General features: G+C 42.6%; 2 protein-coding genes across 6 annotated transcripts in view; both read right to left on the bottom strand.

Annotated features, from left to right (window-relative positions):
• The window catches only part of LOC310762928 (heparan-alpha-glucosaminide N-acetyltransferase-like), a 170,598-nt gene extending 169,554 nt beyond the window's left edge, over nt 1-1,044 (bottom strand). Inside the window, exons 1-2 of one of the 4 annotated variants that reach the window (XM_083614752.1) lie at nt 789-1,009; nt 14-108 (exon numbers count right to left, since the gene is read on the bottom strand). In XM_083614752.1, coding sequence (XP_083470878.1) covers nt 14-108; nt 789-858 — 165 coding nt within the window. In that variant the 5' untranslated portion in view covers nt 859-1,009. Of the gene's footprint in view, nt 1-13; nt 477-788 lie in introns of those variants that run through there. The other 3 variants (XM_083614753.1, XM_083614755.1, XM_083614754.1) reach the window with 3 other exon arrangements.
• A 1,594-nt stretch (nt 1,045-2,638) lies between these two features.
• BMS1 (BMS1 ribosome biogenesis factor) lies at nt 2,639-26,640 on the bottom strand. Of its 2 annotated transcripts, none has more exons than XM_083614563.1 (23): nt 26,513-26,640; nt 24,782-24,994; nt 24,000-24,190; nt 23,238-23,317; nt 22,581-22,769; nt 21,542-21,684; nt 21,299-21,420; nt 20,326-20,522; nt 19,975-20,111; nt 18,642-19,384; nt 17,466-17,567; nt 16,142-16,296; nt 15,344-15,425; nt 14,630-14,706; nt 13,769-13,954; nt 13,134-13,322; nt 11,977-12,157; nt 10,851-10,909; nt 10,176-10,298; nt 6,855-7,002; nt 5,822-5,997; nt 4,705-4,866; nt 2,639-3,273 (listed from the first exon to the last, which is right to left on the bottom strand). In XM_083614563.1, the coding sequence occupies exons 2-23, from the start codon at nt 24,955-24,957 to the stop codon at nt 3,043-3,045; spliced, it is 3,849 nt and encodes a 1,282-aa protein (XP_083470689.1). In that variant the 5' UTR covers nt 24,958-24,994; nt 26,513-26,640; the 3' UTR covers nt 2,639-3,042. The 2 variants fall into 2 exon arrangements, with proteins under 2 accessions (XP_083470689.1, XP_083470688.1); XM_083614562.1 differs by having other exon boundaries at nt 26,381-26,550.
• Between the last annotated feature and the right edge of the window lie 1,159 nt (nt 26,641-27,799).

Below are 27,799 nucleotides of genomic sequence, written 5' to 3' on the forward strand. Positions count from 1 at the left end.
TTTTTTTACTTACTTTGTAGCAGGCTTCAGAGACATAGAAAGCAGCAATTCGTCCAGGAAGGTAATTGCTGACAGAGAGCAGGGCCTGGTCAAGCTTCAGTTCATTATCTAATTGCACACAAGGAAAATGTTTTCTGAGCAACACATGCCATGCTAGAAACCACCAGCAAAATATTGCTTTCTGCCACAGTATTGCAGATGTCAACTAGCAGAAAAACACAAAAAGAGCTTTGCATTTGACAACGCACTATTGTGTAGCATCTCCTTATGCTCTTGGACATTTGCACATACATTTAGTGTTGTGTACAAAATTTGGCATCATCTCTGCCGAAGTGCAGGTTCAATTTTCTCTATATGTAAGCCCTCCCCTCACCAGCTTATGCTTTATATTGTTAAAGAGCTAAACATGTACATGGGGGCTGGGAGACAGATGTACATTGAATGTCCCAAATATTGTTGAAATAAATGCTCCATTAATAATGAGGGCCAATTCCCTGCCTTAACTGATTCATTAAAAAAAAAAAAAAAACTTGCTAAGAGACTCCATGCAAAACTCTCTCTCAAGGGATATCCTCCCTGACATACAGAACTGAAGAGCAGGTGAATCTAGCAATCATGCTGTTATGATTTTAATACATTTTAACATATATTTGCAACACAGGCAGGAATGTTTGGATTGTCATGTGTTTGCCCAATGTAAACAGAACCAATTGCAATCCATAAAACCAAACAGCCAAAAAAATGTAAGTTACCTATTTGAAAAACACTAGGCTTCCATGTTCTCTTACCTGAACTGCTGTTTTGCACAAAGCTCACTCCTAAGAAAAGCAAAAAGACAGCCTTTGCATTTGTCGCCATTTTCTTAAGCAAACCTGTTTACCAGAAAACCTGTATGCGCTGCATTGCATAAGGATCAGAGGTCACAAGGATCAGAGGTCCTTAATTGCTTAATTACTTTCATATGTGTATATGAGATAAACAACAAAGGAATTTGGAGTCTAGGTCTCAGTTGGTAACTCAGCAAATGCAAATTACACATATGGAGGTCTGCTCCCATATTTATTTATTTATTTATTATATTATGTTAGAGCAGTAGGACATACTGTGCCTAACAGGTCACCACAAACTCTGCCACTTCTGTAACATACTGTACACACAACTCACCCTCAATTGGCTGCCATTGATAGGGAAACATCATAGTGACATCAAGAAACTATCAGTGTGACATCAAGAAACCAGCAGTGTGACATCAAGAAACTAAGGTAGCTGTACTACATATGGGGTGGGGATAAAAAACCTGGTTCAACGGTTGTCTACTCAGAATAATTGCTGTTAGCATCCGTCAGAGTTCGCATCTGGGAGTGAAGTCAAACCACTGGAGAATCACAGTGCCTGCCTGTGGCTGCAGAGACTGGTAACTCTACTGCCTCCCACATTGTTTTTGATGCGTTAGCAGCACCTAAGTGAATTCTCCAGGGTACAAGCCTGGGCAGCATGTATGGAGGTCCTGGGCTGCCCAGATGACAAGACCCCCCTCTCAGCATCACTAATGTGGTCCAAAGGAAAGCAGAGCAATACATTTGGCAGCAACTTGGCTACAGTTGCCGGAAGGAGGCGTACAAGGCGTCATCAAACTGCCTTAGGCACTCCACTCAGATTTGTGTAGCCTTTTTTTCTCCCGATGAAGTCCTGCAAGGCAGTGGGTAACTCAAGAATAGACTCATTGAATTAATGACCATGACTAACTTAAAGTCATTAATTTTAAAGGGTCTCCTCCAAACAGGGCTTGGGTGCCGCTGTGATCTAAACCACATAGCCTAGGGCTTACCAATTAGAAGGTCAGTGGTTTGAATCCCTGCAACGGGGTGAGCTCCTGTTGTTCGGTCCCTGCTCCTGCCCCCCTAGCAGTTCGAAAGCACGTCAAGTGCAAGTAGATAGGTACCGTTCTGGCGGGAAAGTAAACGGCGTTTGCATGCGCTGCTCTGGTTTGCCAGAAGCAGCAACATGACCCGGAGGCTGTCTGCGGACAAAATGCCGGCTCCCTCATCCTATAGAGCGAGATGAGCACTGCAACCCCAGAGTCGTCTGCGACTGGACCTAAAAGTCAGGGGTACCTTTACCTTTAAATACAACCCTTGACACTGAGCTAGCATTTTTAGTGGCAGTCCTGTGTTGATGAATGTTTGATATGTCCCACCCATATTTTTTGTATTTGATAAGTTGTATTTGTGAATGTGATTTTTATGTATGTAAGCTGCCTTGAGTAAGGTACAAGCCTCAGAAAGAAAGGATAACAATTTTATAAATAAAACACAACACATAGTTTCACCCTCAGAAATGAGATCAGTGTAGGATTTGTCAAGATTCAAGCAGGTCAAATGATGCCCCATCAGTTATCAATTATTCTGTTTTGGCAATGATGCAAAGACCTATCAAGTAACTGCATAATACATAAATAAGAAGCAGTCTACTCTCCACAGATGAAATGTAGTCAGAAGGTGCACTACAAATTTTGCTGGATCTAAGTTCAGCTACTTGGCAGAAAGCTTTGCTTTCACATTTCTTAGGAAGCATGGCCTTTCCTAGAGAAATGCACTAGATTTCAATGTGTAAGAAATAACTCATAAACAGATTCAACTTGGGCTGCCCATTTTTTTATCTCATTCAAACATTAGTATTAAAACCATGTACAAACTGCATGATCCTTTTTTTACTAACAGCAAACAAAATTATTTTGAGTAATCTCAAGATCATAAATGAATCCCATCCAAATAATCACGTAAAATACTTCAATGAATGATCAGAGACCACACAGTGTGTGACACCTTCACTTCTTCCTGAAGCATACTGCGGAGTAAACACCATAAACCATAATTTACATCTGATGCTGATGTTTTCAAATGACAATGTCATTGTTTTTTCTCCTCCAAGGCAAGTTCATTGGAGTCCAGAACCTTATTAACAGTATTTTTGGGTCTTGCTCTTAACTGGGCACTCCAGAGTAAAATGTCTTCTCGCTTCCTTCAGGTGGCTGCTGAAAACTCACTTCTCCCTTTCAGCAGATCCTCTCAGACTCGATTTCTGCCGCTTTTTCTCCCTTTGTCCAATAATGCGAAAGAGCTTCTTCTTTGCTTCTTTCTGCCTCTTTATTTTCTCTTCCTCCTCTTTCTGCCTCCCTTTGATACGTTCTTTAAGCTGCTGCCGATGTTTCACCTTGGCTTTCTTCAGCTTGTAACTGTGTACCGTACCCAAAGCAGACAGAAGTGCTGCAATCTTAACAAAAACAATGAACAACGTGTGATATGTACATATCGAACTTCAGGGCTGACAAAGGGGAGCAAGAACTGGCAAATTACAGGGCTGATTTCCCAGGATTTAATTGCTGTTAGAAAGGGAGATCCAGCACTAAAACGCTACTCACTAGCACTGAGCTACAGCAATGCAAATCAGCACATGCACTTCTGGGAGGAAGATCAAAATCTTAGCAATGACATAAGCAGGAACTTCCCCCTCTCATATCAAACAGATTCTTATATCAACAGAGCTGTTGGTTGTGTTCCATTTATCACACCCATCTCCCTCTAGGATAATTAACACAATTTGTAGCTTGATAACTGTATCCACTGTTTCTTGGCTCAAACACACTACACCAGTGGTTCTCAAAGGGTGTGGCAGGAGAGGATGGCAAGTTCGGTGGGAAGATTCCAGGACAGCCAATATTATATTGTGGGAATGATTCATGTTCTCATGTAGCTGTAGCTGCATTGTTTTGTACTTTGTGGATGTCCCATGATCAGCTTAGAAAGTAGCAGTGTTCTATGTTATAAATCAAGGAATTGTTTCGTTTTGTTTCTCAGTGTATTTCCTATCAATAACAAAAATTGGTGTGGTGCGAGCCGCGAATTTTTATTCTGGAAGCGTGGCCCAGAGAAAAAAAAGTTTGAGAACTACTGTGTTGCATAAAGCAGGCCTTTAAGATTCATGGCAGTCACATACCAGTTGGTACATTTTTATTTGTTTACTATCCTGAAAGCTACAAGTCAAGTTGCCTTACGTTGGAGGACTACAACAAATTGGAAGTCCCTTTACTCCCTTGGCCATAGAAATGGATGCAAGACAACCACAGCTGCCCATTTGCCTGAGAAATTTTGGGTGGATGGATTTTTCTTAAAAGACAACTTACATGGCCTTCCCACCCGCTCCATTTTATCCTGAGGTAGGTTAGGATGAGGGACAGGACAAAGTCATTCAGCGAGCTGCATGGCTGAGTGTGGAGTTGAAATCTGGTCTCCCAGATCCTAGTCCAGTATTTCTCAAACTTAGGTCTCCAGCTGTTGTTGAACTACAACTCCCATCATCCCAAGCTAGCAGGATCAGTGGACAGGCATGATGGGAGTTCTAGTCCAACAACAGCTGCGAACCCAAGTTTGAGAAACACTGTCCTAGTCCAAGTTTAAGCTTCAATCCACATCTCAGGGAAATTCCTGACAAATCTGTTGATTTTTATGGGAAGGAATCATTGACATTTAATAGAAATCTGTGTTGCAGGTTGTGAGTAACTTGTAATCCTTGTAAATTACAGCAAAAATAATGAGGACTAAAAACACCAATATTGGTCAGCAGTCAGAAAGAACTCCTAACTTGCTATTTTTAAGTGGTTCTTGTACCCAATAAAGGATTATTACAAAACCTGAAACAACGTACCTTCTTTTCATGAGGCTCCCTGATAACAGCTGGTCTCCACTTGTCCTTTGTGACTTTTCCTTTTCCTTCCTGAAGCTTAGGTTTGCTTTTAAATGGCAAAGCCTTCTGAAGCGCTTTTGGAATATGCAGTTTATTGAAATGTTTCTTTTCTCGCATTATAGGCTAAAATAAAGAAGAGTGAATGTAATTTGAACAGCAACATTCATTTTGCTTTCTAATTTGCCCATTACATTCTGCTTTATAATAAGTATGAGGAAAATAGGCAAATAAAATCTCTTGGCTTATGCTCACACTCCTTCCCAACCGAAATGTAATATCTGAATCCTTGGCCATGTAGGAGGAGTTCATGTTGTCATTTTCCCCTGTGATAACATCTAGCTTATACTGACAAGAGCAAGAGTCACTGGGTGAGCTCTATTTGTGCTATCTGAGCAATGCAGGAGGGAACTGCCTTGCAGTGGCTCCCTTAGCATAAACGCAATTCAAAAACAGGGTCTCATTAACAGACTTCATCATCATTTTACAGATCAAATGATGTCACAACTGTTGCGGACAGACAGAATCCTATTCTATGTACTGCCGCATATCTAGCAAGGGGGCTGAAGGCAATTTTATAAATTGAAAGCTGGAACACTTTAATAATCGGAAGTGGGGAAATTGTGCCTTCCACTTCAACATGTTGGGACTCCAGCTCTCATCAGACCCAGCCAGCAAGGCTAATGGCTGGGGCTGGTGGGAGGTGTAGTTCAACCTCATCTGGAATAAGGGGCACATGTCGTCCAACCCCGCTTTACATAGGCCTGTGAAAGCACAGAAGGTCCTCCCCCAGGGTTATCCTGAATCTCAGGCACAAAATCACCAGGTGGATAACAGCTGGTTAGAGCATGGTGCTGAGAATGCCAAGGTTGCAGGTTCGATCCCCATAAGGGACAGCTGCATATTCCTGCATTGCAGGGGCTGGACTAATGATCCCCAGTGTCTTATCTTGAATTGCCTTTGATCAGCAACACTCAATAGCGTTCAAAAAATTTCTGAACGCTATTGAGTGTTGCTGATCAAAGGCAATTCAAGATAAAATCTATGCATATTTTGACACGAAACAACATACACCCCCTACCTTGTAGAGAGAATCTTTGTTTTGTTTTAGTCTGATGCCCTTCTCATGCCTTAGCTGGCCTGTTGTCTTCATTCCTGCCCAGGAGTCTTTTTCACCCACAGCCTTTAGTAAGGAAGTCACTGGGTTATAGAAGGCTGGGGTGGAGACAGGATACCAAGTCCGCAAGAAAACAATATCTAGAAAGGGAAGAAACTGGTTAAGCTTTTAAAACTGTTTTAAGCAGGCAAGCTTTGCAGAGTTGCAGGTGAACCCCCATGCCCACATATCTGGATGACAGCTTTGCATCTCAAGGGGTTCCCCTCCTAGACCTGCAAGCAGAGTGAGGCAACGGAGCCCTGAGACGAGAAGAGTGGCAGGAGAAGGTCGTTTCTGAATCTCCCTTATGTGAAAGTAGAACACAATACAAAACCAGCACATCAGGTTCTGGCTCAACCTTTGCCCTGTACCACTAGTTTTCTACTGACACAGAGGTTTTCCCAGCAGAAGGTGGCATAGCCCATTCTACCACCTCACTCTGCTGTTATGTGTAAGACCCCGGTCCTGCTGTCACACAGTAATATACAAAACTGTAGCCCTGTACAGAAGCTGAACATGGCAACTGCCACCACAGGAATATGAGACGGTCATGAAGACGACAGCAATCCAGAGCACAAAGCAGAAACATAACTTTATTGAGTTTGCCTCTTACTATAAATGTAAAAATCAGAACGATATTGCTGCAACTATTGCAGTTAGGGAACACATGTAGCATTTCTGAAACTGACCCCTTGCTACCAAGACTTTTTTATAGGGGCACTGAAACTATGATCAGAAACACCAGCCTGGTGTGACAACTTCACTGATCACCACTAGAGGGCAGAGCTTTTTTACATTAAAGGAGGCATAGCAGAGTTTGAGAAACCTGCCCTCTCAGAAATGACCGTGCAATTCATTCCACAGATATGACAGGAGTGCACCCTCACATTTGGCAATTCCTGAAAGGAAAGGCTCCTGAAAGAATCATCCTGTAAAGCAACTGGAAGGTGCCACTTACCGCTCATTAGCAACTTATCTTCAAAGGTGGCTCGGAAGGCACCCTCGGGTGTCCGCAGGGCTTTTTTAATCTGACCTCGGATGCCGCTCACAGTACGAATGGCTGCGCCTTCAAACTTGGCCACTTCCAGTACAGAGTTAAACATCCCCTATGTTGACGTGAAACAAAGTAGGAATGAAAAACTTCATACTGAGCTTGATATTGCAATATCACCAAAAGCACCCTTCTATACCAAAGCTGTGTAGGCTTCTGTGAGGCCTTGGGGAACAGAGGAGGACAGCCAGGTGACTGCCCTGTATGCTTTACTGATTTATTAACAGAATTATTTTTATACCACCATATCATATTGGGGCAGTGTGCAACATTAAAACGTGAAGCACCATTCAGAACAGAACTTTCCAAACTGTGTGTTGTGACATGTTAGTGTGTCAGCTGCAGTGTGAATACTTCCCATGCTCCTTCTGGGGCTGGAAAGGGGTTAGTTTAACCTCTGGTTTAATACTAAGACTGAATTACCGTGTCATGAAATGATGCACGTCTAAAGTGTGTCACTAACACGAAAAGTTTGCAAAGCTTTGATTTAGAACCATACAATCATTAGTGACTGGCTTATCACAAAAATTCAACAGCTGCAAAGGCCTGCTTGAAAGAGACGCTTGAAAATCAGAAGTGAGGAAGCCTGCCGAATCTGCTGGGACAATGCTCTACTCCACATAGGACAAGCAGTGAGCTCTTTAACACAGCAAGGCCTCTGTAAGACAAGCCACAACTTACAGCGCTCACCCAGTAACTGAGCAGAGATAAAAGGGCTCGCGCGGGCCTTAAGAGATTCTGCACTGAAGTTGTCCACGGCTTTGTATACTGACACAAGAGCCTTGGACCTGGTCTGGGAGCAAGTGGGCAGCCAATGCAGATGGTTAAACAGAGGTACAGTATGTTGCCCCCATCATCTGCTGTGTTCTGTGCCAGCTGGAGCTTCTGCATGAGGAGCAGCCCTACGGAGAGTGCACTGCAGTAATCCAACCTTGATGTTACAAAGGCATGGGCTACAGTGCCCAAGTTATCCCAGCCCAGGTATGGTCATAGCTGGCACACCAGACAAAGCTTGTAAAAGCCTGCAGGGGAAGTACTTTACCTGCAGGAGTTCCTGGGTTCAATCCTCAACAACAGCCCAGATAGGGCTGGGAAAAACTCCATGTCTAAAACTCCAGAGAGCTGCTGCCAATCATTGTGGACCATATTGAACAATATGGGCCAATGGACGTGGTATAAGGCAGCTTCCTATGTCCCAAAGAAACTCCTAGCCACATATGTCATTTGTGCCTCTAACAACAAATACTCCAGGCATCCCCAACCTTCAGCCCTCCAGATGTTTTGGACTACAATTCCCATCATCCCTGATCACTGATCCTGTCAGCTAGGGATCATGGGAGTTGTAGGCCAAAACATCTGGAGGGCAGCAGGTTGGGGATGCCTGATCTACTCCTTTGGAGGGCATGCAACCCTGTCCAGAACAGGCCGCTGGCCTATCCTCTTGATGCAGGTGCAGTGCTCAAAATTAGCCAGGCGCCAGATGTGGGTCCAATTGCAATCACATGGAGATCTCTGGACACCAGGTTGGCAACTGGAGGGAACAAAATGTCACTTAGAGGAGGAGCTGAAATATTTTCCTTGAAACCTGAATTAGTTTTATTCTGATTTGTTTAAATGTGTTGTAAACTGCTTTGAGATTTCTTCTTTAAAATATAAAACGATATAGTAATGGAATGGGTAATAATACTAATATAATCCCATCAGGGCGGATGGGGGATGGCACCTAGACATTCCATTGTGGCAACCAGAGTCTAGGTTTAAGAAGCCATTTGGTGATTAGATTATATATCTGAGTTTCTAACACTCTGCAGGAGCCACTTACCTATGGAGGCTCCATTTCATCAGAGTTCAAACCCGGTTTATTGACCCTAACTGATTTTGAAGCTCACACGGGAGGGTCATTCCATATCAAAATACTAAGAAAATTGGAAGACGTGATGTAAAAAAAAAAAATGGGATCACTTGATATGGAAGGGCTACCTGCACTGCAAAACAACCATACTAGACTTCTTGTCTGTCTTCAAAAAACATACTGAAAAGAGACGCTTGCATCACAAAAGGGAGCTAGGTGAAGACTTTGAATTTCAAAAAGAAAAGATACTTTCTTTGTGGGAGGTGCCTGTTCCAAACTGTCTCCTAAGAGAGATAACAGCAAAGAATGGAGCCACTGAGTGAGTCATAGCACCCAGGAATCACCAACTGACTTCCAAGATAGGGTCTGAAGTTCAAAATGGAGCATGACAGATAAAAAAAAGCTCCTTCCCAAAGGAGTTGAAAACACAAAGAAGTTTTTAAAAGGTGGGGGGTGGGGGAGCAACTTCAAAATGGTCCTGGAAAATGACCAATGCATTTCAATAAGGTCCTTATCGGAGGCACAAGGAGGCAACACAGGAGATGTTGCCTTAATAAGAAAATTGCGTAAGGCTTTTAGAAACATGCATTGGGCGTTTAAAATATCCATTACGCATTCAAGATCATTGGGTGTCACCTGGCACATGAAGCTTTTGCTATTCTTTCAACGGAGTTGAGGGCTGTAGGGAAAGGTTAGGGACAAAGATTCAGAATCCTGGCTACCATTTTTGGTAGGTACAGCTTTGCTGGATCAGGCCAAGGATCCATAATACCCTGTGCACAACAGAAGCCAGCCAGATGTTTTAGGGGCAGCTGAAACAGGGCCATAGTTCATCACCATTGCTGGCAGCCTAGGTAATAAGAATTTATTATTTATACCCCGCCCATCCGGCTGAGTTTCCCCAGCCACTCTGGGCGGCTCCCAATCAAGTATTAAAAACAATACAGCGTTAAATATTAAAAACTTCCCTGAACAGGCATTAAGAGGTATGCTGCCTCTGGAAATAATAACAACAGCAGTAATTAAATGTACTCTCCACCCTTCCCTAGCAACTCCCAGGGTGGGTTATAATTAAATATTTAAAAACAGCTACAACAAATTAAAGCTGCAGGAATAGGGCAAGTCCTGAGAACACGCATCTCAGGTGTCAACAAGCAAAGGTTGACATCTTCTGCATTTGCCAAAAGCTGCATATTGGTCGTGCCAGATGCACTTCTATAGGTAGGGAATTCCACAACTCAAGGGCTGCCACAGAAAATGCAGCTTTTTGGTGGTGGTGGTGGGACCCACACACACCAAAATTCTGAAGGCGGCGGAACTACTACTCTGCAGACCCCCAAGAGGGTCCTCAACATTCCTACTGCTCAAACACATACCTTGATAAATGCTGTATTCTTGAAAATTTTGAATGGGAAACCGGTCAACTTTAATTTCTTCACAACTCTTATGGACTTATCTAAGTCAAGCACAACTCCAGTGGCAGCTATCCGAAAATCAGGCTGAAATATAAAGCACAGAAACTTGCTTGTATTTGTTATAAGATATCCACGTGAGCCCATGTGGGCAGACAGGATGGGGCGTGCACATGCATTGGAAAGTGCAGGTTCAGGGTGCTTATCTCCATTTCTCATTTATTTTGCTCATGGGTCTATAAATTTTGGTTTGGCTTACTGTATGTATGTGTATGCATACCAGCGAAGCTGGGGGAGAGAAGGGCCTCTCACATCGCACTTGGCTTCACACGACATATAGAAATAGTGAGACTCACACATTGCTTCTGCTTGGTCCAAAACTCAGCAATGCAAGAGGAGAAACTCCTTCCTTCTTCCCCCTCTCTTGACTAATGGAAACATTTCACCAAGGAACTTGCCCTAGCAAGCAGAAGCCTTATTTCCTACACTACTTATCTATCCACATTGCCCCTCCTGCATACTTCACAAATAAATCCACCAACAGAATCAGAGAATTGGAAGGGATCCCGAGGGTCATCTAGTCCAACCCCCTGCAATGCACCCTAGGCCAACTATAAACCGTCCATGGTAAATACTTACTGTTGCTCCGCTCACTGACTGGATTGCCAGGCATCCCGCTCCTTGTGGCGTGATAGGACCTAACAAACAAGATTGACCCAAACCTTCAGTGTATGGTTCAAAGGCGAATATCTTCTCTTAAAAACATAGTGAGAGAAGTAAAACCCAGGACAAACTAGGGACTTAAAAGGAAAAACAAAATGCTTCCTTTCAAAACTGAGGTAATGTTCTTAATATAGTCATACCTCGGGTTACAGCTGCTTCTGGTTGCGTTTTTTCAGGTTGCGGACCGCCGAAACCCGGAAGTACCAGAACGGGTTACTTCCAGGTTTTGGCGGTCGTGCATGCGCAGAAGCGCCGAATTGCAACCCGCATGTGCGCAGACGCAGGTTGCGAACGCTGCGGGTTGCAAACGTGCATCCCACACGGATCACGTTCGCAACCTGAGTGTCCACTGTATATCAACACAAGTAATAATCAAAGGAGCATGATTTAAGGTAAAGAAATATGAAGCTTTCTTGGACCTGACTCTTAACACGGTGGCCAGATTCACATGTAGCACTAAACCAGCCTTCCTCAACTTTGGGTTTGCATATAATGTTGGAATCCTGCCTCCCATCAGCCCAGATCATTGGCCATGCTGGCTGTAGATTATGTGAATTACAGCCCAACAACACATAGGGATCCAAGACAGGAAAAAAACATGCTAAGCCATGGCTTAGCACTATTATTATGAATTAAATTTGTTTTTCGCTCAAAGCTTGACTCACACGCTCCCCCTTCCTCCCCCTGCAGGGCTGCCACTATCTACTTATCTCTATTTTTATCAAGTTTCCCTTATCTTGGGCTTACCATTGTGTGAACCAGGGATGATTTCTTATCCTACACCCTGGCTAGGTAAACAAGACATAATCCACGCCTTGAAATAGCACACCCTTTTTCTTGACTGTGGCTCAGTCAATCTCCTTCTAGCCCTGTAAATTTGATAAAGAGGCAGAGGTGCGGGTTTTGCATTCCCCCCCCCCTAATTCCACCACTGCTCATACATAAAGCTTCAAACAATTCATCATCATCATAAGGTGGCTTTACCAGTGCTGTTCCTGAGGCTGGGAAGTTGCAGAGTTTGCTTTAGAGAGTTTGCTCTTACCCCAAAAAGTTGTCCCACAGTGCATATGCTGTGGTGTATACTTGAGTAGCCTGTGACGGCCATTATGGTCTTCGATGTAGTACATAGGGATCGTCTGAAACCTCCTCCAGCCCAATGAGAAAATGAGAGGATCGCGAGTCTTAAGTATTTTCTTATACCAACGATGCTTCTTCAAGCGCATCTGAGGAAAACCAAGAATGTTTCATCAAAAGCAAACTCCTACATTTATGCCAGTAATTATTTCAGCAGTCCCTTATCCTGTCTTAGTACTGAGGCCACCTTGCACTATATAAAATGCAGTGAGTGGTTCGGTGCTTGGTGTTTGGAGAATGCTTGGAAACAGAAAATGATAACAGGGATCAAGGAAACACATAGAATATTTTGCAACTTTCATCCTCAAAGAGACTGATACAAAGGACCATCGAATGGAAGGAAAGTTCTGCGAAGTCTTGCCTAAGAACTAGCTGTGAGTTGAGCATAATCTCTCATGAAAATTTTTATCATGAGGTGTAAGATAGCCCTTCTGTGAGCAGAAGAGACGTTCCACACAAGGAAGGGCAGCCTTGGCAGTACAATTATGTTCTAGAACCAGCTTTGACAAGGGTCTGCTGAAAGGAGATGCAGGCAAGGAATCTGGAGGCACACTGAAAGCCATCTAGGGTGGCAAAAAAATGGAGGATTGTTATGTAGCAGCAAATTGGAATGCCATTCATGTGAAGAAACAGCTAGATATGATTTCATGGAGATAAGAAGAGCGGCACTGCTCAAAGAATCTCTTTATGAGAGCTTCTTCCACACTCAGTTCAATTGCTCTGGCACTGAATAAGCAAGTGAGAAAAGATCAGCCCAGCCCCAAACGGGGATAAATGCTTTGTTCTGGACCTGATGGGTGAATCTCCCTCCTCTACCTTCCCTCCACCCACTTTCCCTTGCAAATATTGCCTTTTTAGTTGGTAAGCCTGATGCCATGGCATCCCTCTCTCCTTGAGGAAAGCTGCATAGTGGGATAATAATTATCTGAAAAGTGGGATAAGCAAGTGCTGCAACCCTAACCCAAAAGTATGGGAGTGGGAAAATATGGTCACACAGGAGGTGATGAACTGAGACACCAAAGAATTCTGCACCATAAAGGAGAACATAGTGTTGCGACTGCATACCTGCACATATCCCACATTTCCTTCGGTGTTTCCCAGGCCACCCAGGATAATTGGATAGTGTGGGTCAAAATGCAGCACCAGCTCACATGGGACGTTCTCCAGTTCTATCCGTACATACATTCCGGGCCGGAATCCCTCATACTGAACTCTGGTCTCGTCGTCTTGATCTTCAAATTCAGTCCGATTAAGCTGTGCGACAGAAGCAGTTCGGAGATCCGTTAAACTGACAGAAAAAATACTTGTAAACCAATAATGATAATAATGAACATTTGCATTATAAGCCTCCTGGTACAGGTTAATGAACTAGAAAGAAAATGTACACATTCTTTTCAAATTATAAAACATTGCCATCAAGCTGTATAATACTTAGTGCCTTACAGCTGGAGAGTGCTTGTTAGAGAGTTCAAACCATTTCACATACATTGTTATTTTTCTTATTATAAATAAGGGTTGAAACTGACACACAGGGGTTACCTAGTGAATTGTGGAAGAAGGGGGAAATTCAAACCAGAGATATCCCGAACCATATTTCAACCTTTTAACCATGTCTACTCAGAAGTAAGTCCGATCTAATTCAGTCTTGCAGTTCTGGCCACTAAGCTACAGAAGCTCCCAATCAGGTATGAAATTTATACCTGTGCCTGTTTCTGCATCTCCCCTTTTAGGTCATCAAAGTAGGTGGCATCTCCTTCGTCATACACAGCATCAAACATCCTCTTCAGCTTGCGTTTCTTATCCATGCGCTTCTTCTTTTCCTCTTCCTCTTCACCAGATTTGTCCTCTTTCCCATTATTATTCTCTTTCTCTTCTTCACTTGATGCCTAATGGGGAAGGCGGGGGGAAGAGGGCTTTATTCTGTGTGTTTTGTCCTCAGGGAACAAAGTTACAAGTCATTTTAATGCTGCAGCTTTTTGTTTTCAACTTAGACCTAAGGCCTAAGAAAGATCAAAATTTATGACTTGCCCATTCATGTAATTAACTAGTGATCATCAATGACAAGGAGTCAAAACAGCAAAAAATGTTCAAACTCAATCTGTGCATCATTAACAGATAAACATTACTGGGTTTATAGTGTCTGTGAAAGCTTAAAAAAATTGCCACTGTAATCCACCTGACAAGTGTCTTATGTGAGAATTTAAGCAGTTCTGACAAGAGCTGGAGATGAGCTACATGTTGCTGCATAGCACTCTAGTAAATGGCTGCTGATATCCTACAAAGTAAGGAAAAAGTTGTAGGGAAAAAGTTGTGGGCTCTGAACAGTTCAAAGGTAATTATGAGTCCCACACAGAAGAGATGCAATGACACATAAACTGCAAACAAAGAACAAATACACATCTGCTAACACCGAGAAAAAAATATGCTGAATATTTTCAAATTCCCATGATCTGCATGATCTGCATGAAGAATTTGGGTCTCTCTTGACAAGAGAATCTGTAACTTCCTAGCTTTGAACACCTGTTCAACAAATGAATCACAGTTAATTCTCTCAAACCTACTTCATCTCCTTGATCAGCTGCTTTGCCACTGTGTACAATTCCTGTCTCAAGATCTTCAAAATCGCCATATAATTCTTCTATAAAAAGTAGACATCAGCAAAATCATTAATATTTTCTGCCTTAGTTTCTCCTATACAGTAAATCTTTCAGCTTGTTCATCTTTGATAAATTTTCTGCATGCACCTGAATGTGTTTTCATTTAAACACACACACACACACACACACACACACACACTTAAACACACACACACACACACACACACACACACACACCCCAAGCCCCCATGGTCCCTTCATTTGTGATATTTTCATAAGACATGAAAAACTGGCAGGTGGGAGGTGGTATATATGTGTGGACATTTTCGTACTCGGTCTTCTGTGTGCCTACATTCAGTGGCTATACAAAGTCTTCCACTAAAACAAGGAGATGAGTGCAATGGCACTCAGATCTTCCAATAAAGGAAATCAGCCATTTCCAGAGCCCATTCCTGCTCCACAGATCTCCCAAACGATCTCCCTGATACTGTTTTTCTACAAACAAACAAAAAAAAGTGTCCCTCCCAAACCCTCCTTACAGTTCTCAGCATTGCCTCCACATGCAGAACTCCACCCCCCCACCCCGCTGAAACCCATATTTTCATCAGCCCTTACCCACTAAAGCTGGCCCTGAAGCAGGTCCACCCATAGCTGCTCAGACCTTTCCTTCCAACTTACCATCCTCCTTCAACAGTTTTGCAGCATCTTTATCAGCTTCCCAGTTTCCAGTCACAAAACAGTCTCTGATACTGTCCATAACCTGCAGGCAGAGTAGCAAACTTGTTTTCTGCTGCAAACACATGTTAATTATAGAAATGACCCAATGTAGTGGCAATTATTTTACCAGCTGAGCCGCCCACACAAAAACATTTGTTAGTATTTCTAATCTATTGTTTTTGCTGAACACGGTCAACGCACACATTTGTCAAGGAAGCCATGAAAGTAAGATCTGGACACTGTGTTTTCAAGAACAAAGGGCTATCAGGTACAGCAAAAGTGGATACTCAACATGTAAGTGAGCCATCAAATAATCTACAATATTGTGCCTCAAAGTGGCTTTCTTAGTCTATGCACCCTTCCACACAGAAAAGACTACCTGCCCTAAAAATTACCCTTCCATATGACCAGCATAGACAAACATAAACAAAACAAAACAAAATGCCTGCATAATTCAAATACTGCCACTCCTTCCTTAACCACCCTTCCCAAACGTTTAGTTTAGTTTAGTTTAGTTCCCTACTGATCTCCACCCTACTGCTTGTTGCTTCTTTTCCAGCTCCTCTCTTTTTGCAAGTCTAATCCACAATTCTCAAAGATCCTCAAATCTGTGGGAGTGGTAAATTATGTTTCTACCATCATCACCACTTCTACTCCTCCCAACCTCCACTGATACCAGCAAGTGAGCATGTACCGTATGCACTGTCTTATTATGAATACAGTATCTGGGATATAATCTACAGAATCTGCAGTAAGCACCTCATCTAAGTCCCAATCTTGTGGGGTTTCCACAGGGAATTTGGAGCAGTCAAGGGCATCGGCTTTTCGCTTCGATTCTTCGTTGGGACGGCTGATGCGGAACAACCCTCCAAGCTCATTGTTTTCTTCATCTTCCTCCCCCTCATCCTCAGCCACTGAATAAAAACAGAAGTGCTTCACAGTTATACTTTGAAAGGAAGCCCTGGGAATGTTGCATCTTGTAATATTTCATTACTAGGGTGCAAGCTTAAGTAGTCGGGGGCAAGCATCCACAAATCCATTCCCCAGGACTGAATGGGTCTTGTCCTCTGGTGAGAAGAATGTTCACTGACATACATCCCCTCCCACCCTCACTTGTCCAGTGGTTTAGGATGCATAGTGAAAATGTCTGCACAACTGAGAAACAGCCCCATCGCTCTTCCAGTCCACTGAATATGCCAGAGAGCTTGAGAGAAAGGCATTTTGTTTTTGTGCAGTAAAAAATAAATACAGTGGTACCTCAGGTTAAGTACTTAATTCGTTCCGGAGGTCCATTCTTAACCTGAAGCACCACTTTAGCTAACGGGGCCTCCTGCTGCTGCCGCGCCACCGGAGCACGATTTCTGTTCTCATTCTGAAGCAAAGTTCTTAACCCAAGGTACTATTTCTGGCTTAGCGGAGTCTGTAACCTGAAGCGTATGTAACCTGGGGTACCACTGTATCCTCTATTACAAAATGTATGACAAAGATCTTGACTCTTATTCTTTAAATTCCAAGTCTCTTCTCCTCTAAACATAGCAATATTATATCATAATCAACACATAAGCAACATCTTAGTTGCTCTTCTTGCTTTCGTTATTAAGTTGATCCACCTAAGTTGATCCACCTCACTGGAATATCTTCTGTCTTTTCCAACAATAGCTTGCCAAGCTTCTTAATTTCAATCTGTGTTATTGTTTGCTGAAGAAGTAACCTGCCCTTAATCATCAGCATGGTCGATATGCTACAAAATAGCCAATAACCTCTTAAGAACTTGAAACTTGATTCCAACAATCTGATTTTGGGCTGAGCCAACTGCTGGGAAGCTGGTCAACTGTGTTGAAGGACACAGATTAGAACCCAGAAAGCCTATCAGGGACCACACTTGGTTGCCTGGTTGCAAATAAATATTCTGGGACCAACCAGAGCAGCTTTCATAAGATGGGAAAGAGTTGGACCTTTTCTTCTTTCATGCAGCCAATGTACCAAAAATGATTAACATGTTATTTTTTTCTCTCCTTCCACAACCCAGTCTGTTAGTCCCTTTTCTTAAACTGTTTAAGGGAAAGCAGTGAATTTATTATACCTGTTCCATAAATAAGTTTGCGAAGATTGGGAGCCGATTGTTGTTGCCTCAGAAATGCTTCAGCTGCCTTTTGAGTAATGCCTTCTTTCCATTTAAGCGCACCTGGGGGGGAAACAATATGGTTTCTTTAACTGAGCAGATTCAACGCTCGCTCAGATTCGCAACTGTCCATTCTACCACTAATATAAATGGTCCCTGCTGCCATTAATCGCCAAAAGATTATTTACTTTCTCCAGTTCCTATTTGAGTTCACTTTTTCTTAATCACCTCTCATATGCATGGGGCTGGATCCAAACTGAGGCTTCAGTCCTAACTACACTTAGCAGGGAGTCAGCCTTGTTGAATTCAATAGTACTTAGACTAAGTAGGTATGCAAATTAGTTGCCCACAGTTCACATTGTGACCATTGAGACTACGCATTGTGATCATTGAGACTAACAGCACAAACCCCTGGGGTTGCGGCCCTCATCTCGCTTTACTGGCCAAGGGAGCCGGTATATAGCTTCCAGGTCATGTGGCCAGCAGCACTAAGCAGCTTCTGGTGAACCAGAGCAGTGCACAGAAACGCCGTTTACCTTCCCATCAGAGCAGTGCCTATTTATCTACTTGCACTCTGACGTGCTTTCAAACTGCTAGGTTGGCAGGAGCAGGGACCAAGCAATGGGAGCTCACCCCGTCGCGGGGATTTGAACCGCCGACCTTCTGATTGGCAAGTCCTAGTCAGAAGTAAGACCTACTTAATTCAATGGGAGTTGCTCCCAAGTAAATGGGATTAGGATTGCAGCCTAAATTAAGTCATGACTAACTTTTCAAATTGATTTCAGTGGAACCTAAGGGACCTAACTTAGTCTGGATCCAACCCATGGTTCACAATGTAATCTTATACATATCTACTCAGCTCAGTGGGGCTTAATCTCAGGCACACAGACCTACAGTTTTATCCTCTTCCACTAGAAAACAGCAAGGTAATATGAAAACAAAAATACAAAAGAGCAATTAAACTGAACTACATTTATGCTACAGAAATGATTGGCAGACCTCATAATTCCTAAGTAGCACAGCTCCTTTTACTAAGTAGCACAGCTCCTTTTACTAGCAAATGAACAACACCATAGAAGGTGGGCAATCTCAATTGAATGTCATGCCAAACATGCCAAGAGAGCAGTGTGTACATACCAACTGTATCTAGAGAAAAGTCAGAGGCTTCTTTATACTCCTCTTCCTCTTTCAACAGACCTTCAACATCATCCTCGCTTTTGTCAAACTTTGATTCCTGTGTTTTAACTCCAGCACACTGCGGCTGGGAATCTTCCCCATCAGATTCTTCCATATCAGAATCTTCCAGTGATTCTCCTTTGTCCTCCGCAGATGATTCTTCCATCTCAGATGCTGATGCTTCTTCTGCTGTCCCATTTCCAGAATCTGTAGCGGCAGCCACCTTTCTACGCAGATTTCTATTTCTCTCCTCTTTGTCCATTTCACCACATGCAGACCTATTCAATAAATCTGTGTTTCTGGCTGTAGATTCAGAATCAGCAACTCTCTCCTCCTCGCTTTCTTGTCCATCTCCTTCTCCATCTTCCCCGTCCCCATCAAGGCCCATTTCTTCTTCCTCACCTGAACTTATCTCAAGATTGTCATCGCTATCAGCAAATGCTGGAAGTTCTGTTATGGTTCCTTGTTTGGGTTCTTTTTTAAAACGCTTGGAAGATCTCAGGGCCAGCTCCGGATCTGGGAAATCTTCATCACTTTGTTGCCCATCCTCGTCATCACCATCACTACCACTCTCAGACATTTCTTCATCTTCCTCCTCATCACTTCCACCATCTTCTTTTTCCTCATCTTCAAATAGTGCCTTCCGACGTACCCTCCCAGTATGTGGGTCAGTTTCCTTCTCTTCTTTAGGCATCTCAAACAGACTTCCAAAAGAAGCAAAAATCAAGTATCACAAACCATTCGAAAACAAGCATACTGCAGGCCATAGGTCAAATTTGGTTTGTGAGGCTGTTTTTGGAAAGCCACACTCACCCGCTCTGTCGGGGGTGGCACAGGTAAGGATGAGGCTTCAAAGGAACAATTGGGAGCTTAACATCAGTTCCTGATTGTTTCTCTACTGGAGCAAGGAAAAGCCCCAGTCACCCATCAGCTGGTGGGCAGTAAGAACGCGCCTTGCACAAAGGAAACCCTTTCTCCCTCCCAATGCTGCTCTTTGAAAACTCCCCAAAATGGCATTTCTCCACCTCCAACATCGGGGTGGAAAGGAGAAATAGGGGGAGACTTCCAAAACAAAGAGCTGTCAATACCCTTGTGCTGCAGTTCTTAAGCATGGGGACCCCATGCAAAGGATTTTGATATTGATTCCGGAGCCATAAACAGTTCCCCACCCTCAAAAAGAAAAACTTTTTTGGACTCATCAAAATCTGCTTGCTAGGCTGACTAAAACTGCTAACAGCAATAAGTGAAATATTCTCTCAACTGCCCCCTTGGTAATCAAGGGTTATCAACTTACCCTTGGTTGTCAATGTCAGTCTCTAGCGGTTGGGAATCCATGAAGAGAGACACTTTGCTTGATGCCATTTTGGCATCAATAGTGGAGTGCGTAGAGATGAGGCTCTGGACTAGTTCATGGTTTGGTCTTGTTTCCTCCTGACAAACCAAAATTCTGTTAGCAACTATTTTCTAAATATACTTATTTTGCTGTTTGCGTAAGTTAGCTGAGACCATAGTGGTACTTATGCCAAGAGATCACACCTCTCCCCAGCCTGCTTGATGAGAAGTCTGTCAGGGGTACATACAACTGGCTTCAGTACTGTACAAGAATTAACACTACATTACCAACTGCTAAAGAATTAACCCATACCTCTTCTTCTTTATGTGTGTGACTTCCTCCAAGGTCGATATAAACTGCATCTTTATCATAAACTAAGCCCCCAACACCTGACAGTGGTGCATAAATAAGCTTCTCCTTCTCATTTAAGGAACGCTTCTTCTGGTGTTCAGGGAGCGCACAGGGATCTGGCAGGAAACTGACATCACTCACTGTGAAATCCCCAACGCCTGGATAGAAAGAAGCACAGAAAATCAAAACGGGGTTCAAGTAGGAATTGCTAAAAATTAGCCACGCATTCAGCGAAATGACCACAGTAATTTCACTGTGTTAGTGATCTTGTGTCAATGAAGTACTGTATGGATGAGACTTCCTACCACGTTTTTTATTTATTGTTAAGGTACAGGAATCTCATGAAGAGAGACTGGCAAAATGAGCCCAGCTGGCAAAATGCCTATATGAACAAACCCCAATTTTTAATTATATATCTCCCATATTTGTTTTTTACTTTTCTGTATTTTCTATATTTACTTAAATAGCAGATTACAATACAACTTTAAAAGCAATATAGAATATTAATTAAAGTAACAGGCTACTCAGTAAAAACTTTAAACAACTGCATAGGCCTGTAAGCATAAAATAAGTATTCAAGAAACACCTGAAAGTCAAAAGCAAGGATGCCTGCCAAATCTCTTCTGGAGGAGTTTCACTGCAATGGACTGGCAACACTAAATGCCTGACTTCAACAGGTATTCCCAACAAAGTGTGTACAGGATTATAGCCTGTCTTCCAATCTGCAATGTGGGGGCAATGTTTAAGCCCTAAAATATTGCTGACTGGAAGATAGCTGTTTGCAGGAACATAGTCTTTTAAAAAGGGCTCCATGTACACTTCATTGGAACAATGTATGTGCAAATTGTATTATTCTTAATACAAGGCTGTCCTTTGTCAACAAGACACAGTGCTGCAAGAACTAAAAAATAAGAAATAAGTGGTGGTATCCAACCTGGCATATGTATTTGACTTTTGTTTTTCAAGTGCGTTCCTCTTAAGTAACCATAAAGTGAAACCTTCCTGTCACACTTTGGATTAACCCTGATATCTTCTGGGTTTGTCAAGTCTTCCATCCTATAGAATATAAGGAAAGATCCACAGTACTTTCACATAAATAAATAAAAAGTCATCTAACAACATTGCAGAGTGTTGGGAGGGAAACAGGGGAAATGAAGGGTGTGTGGTATGGAATTACCTGTCTGCTAGTACATAAGGATGAGACGTCTGCCACATAAGGGGACGGAATTTCATTACGGAAATAAAGCGCCCCAGGTTGTGGATTTCCTGTTTTTGATATTCTCCATGTACCATCCCAGAGAGATAGAACAATTTGGCACCCTAAATTGACAAATTAAGAGAATAATTTACAGAACAACTGAAGTAACACACTACACTTCACTGTTTCTCTAGCATGAGCGTGATTTCCTCCGAAAATAAACACAGAGTTGTGTACATGATGCAGTTTTGCACAATAAAAAGAAAAAGCACCTCAAGTATATTGCGGGTGGAATTCAGCTTCCTGAGAATTTCAGGGAGAGCTATATATTGGCCACAGTTTGTCATGCCAGATGACCAGATGAACAATGGCTAACTAAAGCAAAAAAATGCACCTCTGAAGTCCCCCCAGGAGGAGAAAGAGAAGCCCAACTGCATATCAAGCATGTTATGCTAACCTATGGTCATTATAACCAGCAGGATTGCCATCAGGACTGCATCCCCAAGTTGAATTACAATCTCCTTCCCCCATAATGTTTCCGGACATCACCACATTGTGTGTTTCCCCACCTGTGATCCATACATTTGGCCGCCACTCTCTGGAAAGCACGATTTATACAAACTGCAGCAAACGTTATCTTGCCATGTTTTTCAGTGCACTGCAGTCCTGCATCAAGATTACTGGTAAGACTAAAATGCTATACAAAGAGTGCGCCTACAGCGAAGTCATACAAGTACCAAAATCTGTACTGGGTTCGAAAACTCATTTGAACTGTGGAAAGTTCATTACACAACACTGTAGATAATTATCTTCCAGACTAAAATCCAAATCCAAATTTGTGACTTTAACCATGAGTGGATATGGAACTATACAAAGGACAAATTTTCAGGAAGGATCCAAAGGACATTGTAACAGAAACGCACTGAAGAGGTACAATGCAGCCTTCTAGCTTCACTGCCTACAACTCTAAATGTTTTACATTCAACTCACAGGGTGAGCCACTGATGCAATATCATACCTGATAAACCTCTGTCCAGAATCTGTGCTTCAATCTCTTTTTAGTCTTCTTGAGCTGTTTGTTATTCTTGAAGGTATCCAAGTGTGTAAGAACACCCATAATTTTGGGGAAGCCATGTACCTGGCAAATGTTTAAAAATTCAAATGTTTCCATTTCAAATCCAAAGCTGGCATCAATGAGCATTAAAACCTGAGAAATAGAAAGAAAACTGTCAGGGGGGAAGCATGTGGACCAACAATGAGCTGGAAGTTAATGCTCAGTATAAATTAAATTCTCAATTGACTTTTTTTTAGAACATTACTAGCATATACTGAGAATTTAATAAAGAGAAGAATTTGTGTTATGATCCAACTATCCATAATGAGTCACCTGAATCAAATAAAGTGCATGTTGCATAGTAAACAACATTTTCCTTCTTTCAAATAAAATATGCTTAATCCAGTATATCAGTCCAATTTATTAACTGAATAGGACTTTTTTCTAAGCACACACATAGAATTGCAGTGTATAACCGCTGCATATAGAGCTCAGCTCTAGAGAAATATACAGTTTGACTTGTATCCATCTTGTAATTAGTGTATGATGTTTTCCCAAGTTTATAATTAGCATATGTTGTTTTATAGCAAGAAAAACTTGTCATATACTGATTCAACTCACCAGATCGGCAACTTTAGCTAGATCAATCATTGTATTAATATCACAACCACATTCAATTATGGTAAGCCTACGCTTTTTACCTGTAAACAAAGGTGAAGAGCAAAACATGACAGATTTTAGTACTACCATTAAAAGTGTGACAATACTTTTCAGCTCATTGATTGAGAACATCAGATCACACTACCATGTGATAATTGGTTTCCTGTCAAAATCAGATAGGCCAGCAGGGAAATTAAAGTGATTTTGGCTGATTTTAGTTTATTCAAATTTTCTTATAGCACATATGATTATGTACATCACACTTCACTCCTCTAATTATGTCCTTGCTTTTCAGACAAATATGGACCACCTGTCTATTCATGATCATTGGATGCCCTGGCTCCAAGTACTTCTTCCCATCCAAAATGCAGCAGGAGTCAAAGGGCCAATGGGGCCTTCTCTGTGGTGGCACCCCATTTGTGACACTCCCCAAGAACACTCAACTAGTCTAACTTTCAGGCACTAGATAAAAGCTGTACCATTCTCCCAAGCTTTTAACTATCAATTTTTTGATGTAGGGTATGGTCCAGTCAAAGTAATGTACTTTAAAGCCACAATTATTTCAAAACAGCAGAACTCAGTAAGCACCTCCATTTTCTTCCATGAAAATCAACAGTACTTAAAAACATCCAACTGTTAGTAGATCTGAACTGAGAACTGTTTTAAACATAAACCAAACACACACATGTACATAAGCTTTTGTTTATGTGGGTCAGTTCTTACCTGACACAATTGTTACAGGACCCCGGATTTCAACTAACTTCTGCCTGGTGAAATTCTTAATAAGACATTTTATCAAGGTGCTCTTTCCAACTTTTGGAGGGCCAACCACAACCACAACCACAGGAGGAGGATCTAATGGAGTGCGGTCAACCACTGGAATGTGATGTTTTTTCGTCTTCAAATCCTGGGTCCTGTTTTTAAGAATAACGTTTACTGTAAGCTACAAAGTAGACAGAACAAGTGCCCTGCCACACAGAAAAACAAGAATAACACCAGTTGTTCAGACCAAATATTCCCCCATCCTCAAATTCCTCCCCCCACCCTGCATGTACCACAACAGCCTGGAATCCAAGGAAATTATCTCATGCCATTTAGTTACATCCATTCACATCAGGATTGCATCGAGTCCCATAAAATTACACGGAAATGATTTGGGAGTCCTATACAGCACCATGAGAACTAAAAGATCGGCTGCAACTAGTGGACCTAGATGTGGACAGTCATCAGCTAGTTACTCAGCGTAATCTTTCTCATAAGGTTATTGTGAGGCTAAAAAGCTGGTTTCCCTAAAGAACAGGATACAGATTAAGAAAAAACACATCATACCAAAATGGAGAGAGATCTATCATGTGAATATATATGAAGACAGCTCAGAGTGTTATACAGTTACAAATTCTAAGCTGAAGAACACAACCTGCAGCTGAAAACGCTAAATGTAAGAATAAAGCATTCTAACAGGGAGGAGCAAACCAGTATGCTAACCAAGTCTAGCAGTTCCATACCTGTGGAAAGTTCTGGCCATTTTGACTGCAGATTGAACTGCAAAGGCCTTTGGGTTTCTTTTCCGGGCATCCTCCTCATCTTCAAGCCCTAAATCTTTCAAATGACGCTGCTTTTTCTTGCCAGCCTTTGGCCCACTATGTCTCTTGCGGTGATGTTTCTTATCGTTTTCCTCCATCGCTTTTCTTGGTGTTCTGTCACTCAGGGCGAAATACCTGTTTTTACCAATGTAAGATAAACAAACAAATGTACTATATATAATATGCATCATTCAGTGGGTGAGAAGTGAAGGTGCTTCAACAACTATCTAAAACAAAGAAGATAAAATAAAATGACCTTATTCCCATGCATTACCAACCTTCAGTAGCTGGCGACTGACCCTGTTTTCCCTTGGGTGGAATAAAAGTGGAGGAGAATGTTTGCTCACTTTGGCTACGTCCAGTTTTTCTGAAGAAGTGTCTCCACCCCCATCATTCTACCCGGACACTGAGGTCCAGTGCCGAGGGCCTTCTGGCGGTTCCCTCACTGCGAGAAGCCAAGTTAAAGGGAACCAAGCAGAGAGCCTTCTCGGTAGTGGCACCCGCCCTGTGGAACGCCCTCCCACCAGATGTCAAAGAGAACAACAACTGCCAGACTTTTAGAAGACATCTGAAGGCAGCCCTGTTTAGGGAAGCTTTTAATGTTTGATGCATTACTGTAGTTTAATATTTTGTTGGAAGCCGTCCAGAGTGACTGGGGCAGCCCAGCCAGATGGGCGGGGTATAAATAATAAACCACCACCCATGTTTACTTGGAATTAAATCCCACTGCACTCATCAGGGCAGGTTAGCTCTGAACCCATGTTTAAGGCCTTGCTATTTCCATATAAAACCCTAAGTAACTTGAGCCAAGTAGTCTGCTTCCCCTTATATTACCTCCCTTTATGTGCTTCCAACCAATCATTAAGTTCTTCAGGAGGCAGCATTGCTAGCTGTACTACAATCAGTGGACTGCCACTTTATAATATCTAGGAAGCCTTCTGGGTGGGAGCAGCCTCCCTCTGGAACACCTTCCCAAATGCAATTAGGGAGGGGAAAACAGGACTTAAGACACCTCTGGAAACTGTACCTTTTTATGCAAGGGTCCCCAAGATTATCAAGTTTTACTACAATGTTTTGTTTTTAATTTTTTTAAAAAATTATTGGGATAGTACTTGTATCTTGGTTAAAGCATCTTATGTAAACCGGGGATTATGTGTATTAAATAGCATAATAAATAACCGCAGGTAAATAGATCCCTAGGTGCTCAAGGAACATTCCCCACTAACAGCTATTCTTTTGCCAGCTGGAAAGAGGAGATGAAACCTGAAGAATGGCAAATCTAGCAGCACCACGCAGGTCAGATTTCTAGCCAGCATCGATTCAGCACCTCTTCCCGGAAGACAAAACAGGGGCAGCAGCACTTTATTAATGAACCGTGCGGGGAAGCGAGAGGCCAGAAACTCGCAAGCCTCGGAAGAGGTGCTTCGTTCTGGAGCGGCAATGATTTCTTAGCCTTACACGAGGATGAGCGCTTTGCTCGCCATCCCGGATATGATCCGCGATTTTAAGTACTTCTCCGACCATTCCTAGAAGCGCTTTTCTTACGGTTTATAGTTCGGAGAAATCGCTTCTACCGCGAGAAGGGAGGGGGAATCCGAATCTCTCGGACAACCGCACTAACTACCGAGACAGAAACCGCCGAGCTCGGCTTACCAAACGGGTCCGTCCTCCTCATGGGCAGCCCTGGCGGAAAAAGCGTGTGGTTGCCGGTGCTCACTTCTCCTGGCTCCTCCCGGAAACAACGGCCCGCGACCATTTGTTCCGGGGGGGACCGGGAGCTGAGGGAGAGAGGAAAGGAAGGCAATGCCTGAGGCACCGGAGGGAGGTGGGCGGAAACCATAGCAGCCGGGATATTTGAAACGGGTCGGCGGTTGGCGCCCAGGTTACCCCGAGGAGTGTTTTGCACGGGGTGGATTTTTGGTGTTATGAGTCCAAACCAGCCTCAGCCCTTCCCTTCCCTGAGCAATAGAAAGCGTTTCAGACGCAGCTATAGGGTGACTCAGTGCCGGATTTACGTTTAAGCTAAACAAGTTACTATATAGCTTAGGGCTCCACTTTCTTGCGGGCCCCCCAAAAAATTAAAGGGAAAAAAACTTGTTGTACATTTCGAAAATATAAGATAAAAAACAGATAAAATAAAAATAAACTTACATACAGCAACAGTGTTTTGTGTTGTGTAAGTAATGGGCCCCGCCTGCTAGCCTGCTCCCTAAAATATCCCTGGTTTGCTCATTTCTATATTTAGGGTCCTATATATATATATATATATATATATATATATATATATGACAAACCTAGACAGCATCTTAAAAAGCAGAGACATCACCTTGCCAACAAAGGTCTGTATAGTTAAAGCCATGGTTTTCCCAGTAGTGATGTATGGAAGTGAGAGGTGGACCATAAAGAAGGCTGATCGCCGAAGAATTGATGCTTTTGAATTATGGTGCTGGAGGAGACTCTTGAGAGTCCCATGGACTGCAAGAAGATCAGACCTATCCATTCTTAAGGAAATCAGCCCTGAGTGCTCACTGGAAGGACAGATCCTGAAACTGAGACTCCAATACTTTGGCTACCTCATGAGAAGAGAAGACTCCCTGGAAAGACCCTGATGTTGGGAAAGATGGAGGGCACAAGGAGAAGGGGACGACAGAGGACGAGATGGTTGGACAGTGTTCTCGAAGCTACCAGCATGAGTTTGACCAAACTGTGGGAGGCAGTGGAAGACAGGAGTGCCTGGCGTGTTCTGGTCCATGGTGTCACGAAGAATCGGACACGACTAAACGACTAAACAACAACAACAATATATATGGGGTGCCTACATTCTGTATATTTTGTTATGTTCAAATGGCTTTAGATTCCTATTAGGTCCATAAATTACCATATAGCATATATTCAACACAAAAAACAGCGACAGTTTGTTATTGACAAAGGAGAGCTGGA

The sequence above is a fragment of the Podarcis filfolensis genome, assembly GCF_964270895.1.
Source record: "Podarcis filfolensis genome assembly, chromosome: 5".
Lineage (NCBI taxonomy): Eukaryota > Metazoa > Chordata > Lepidosauria > Squamata > Lacertidae > Podarcis > Podarcis filfolensis.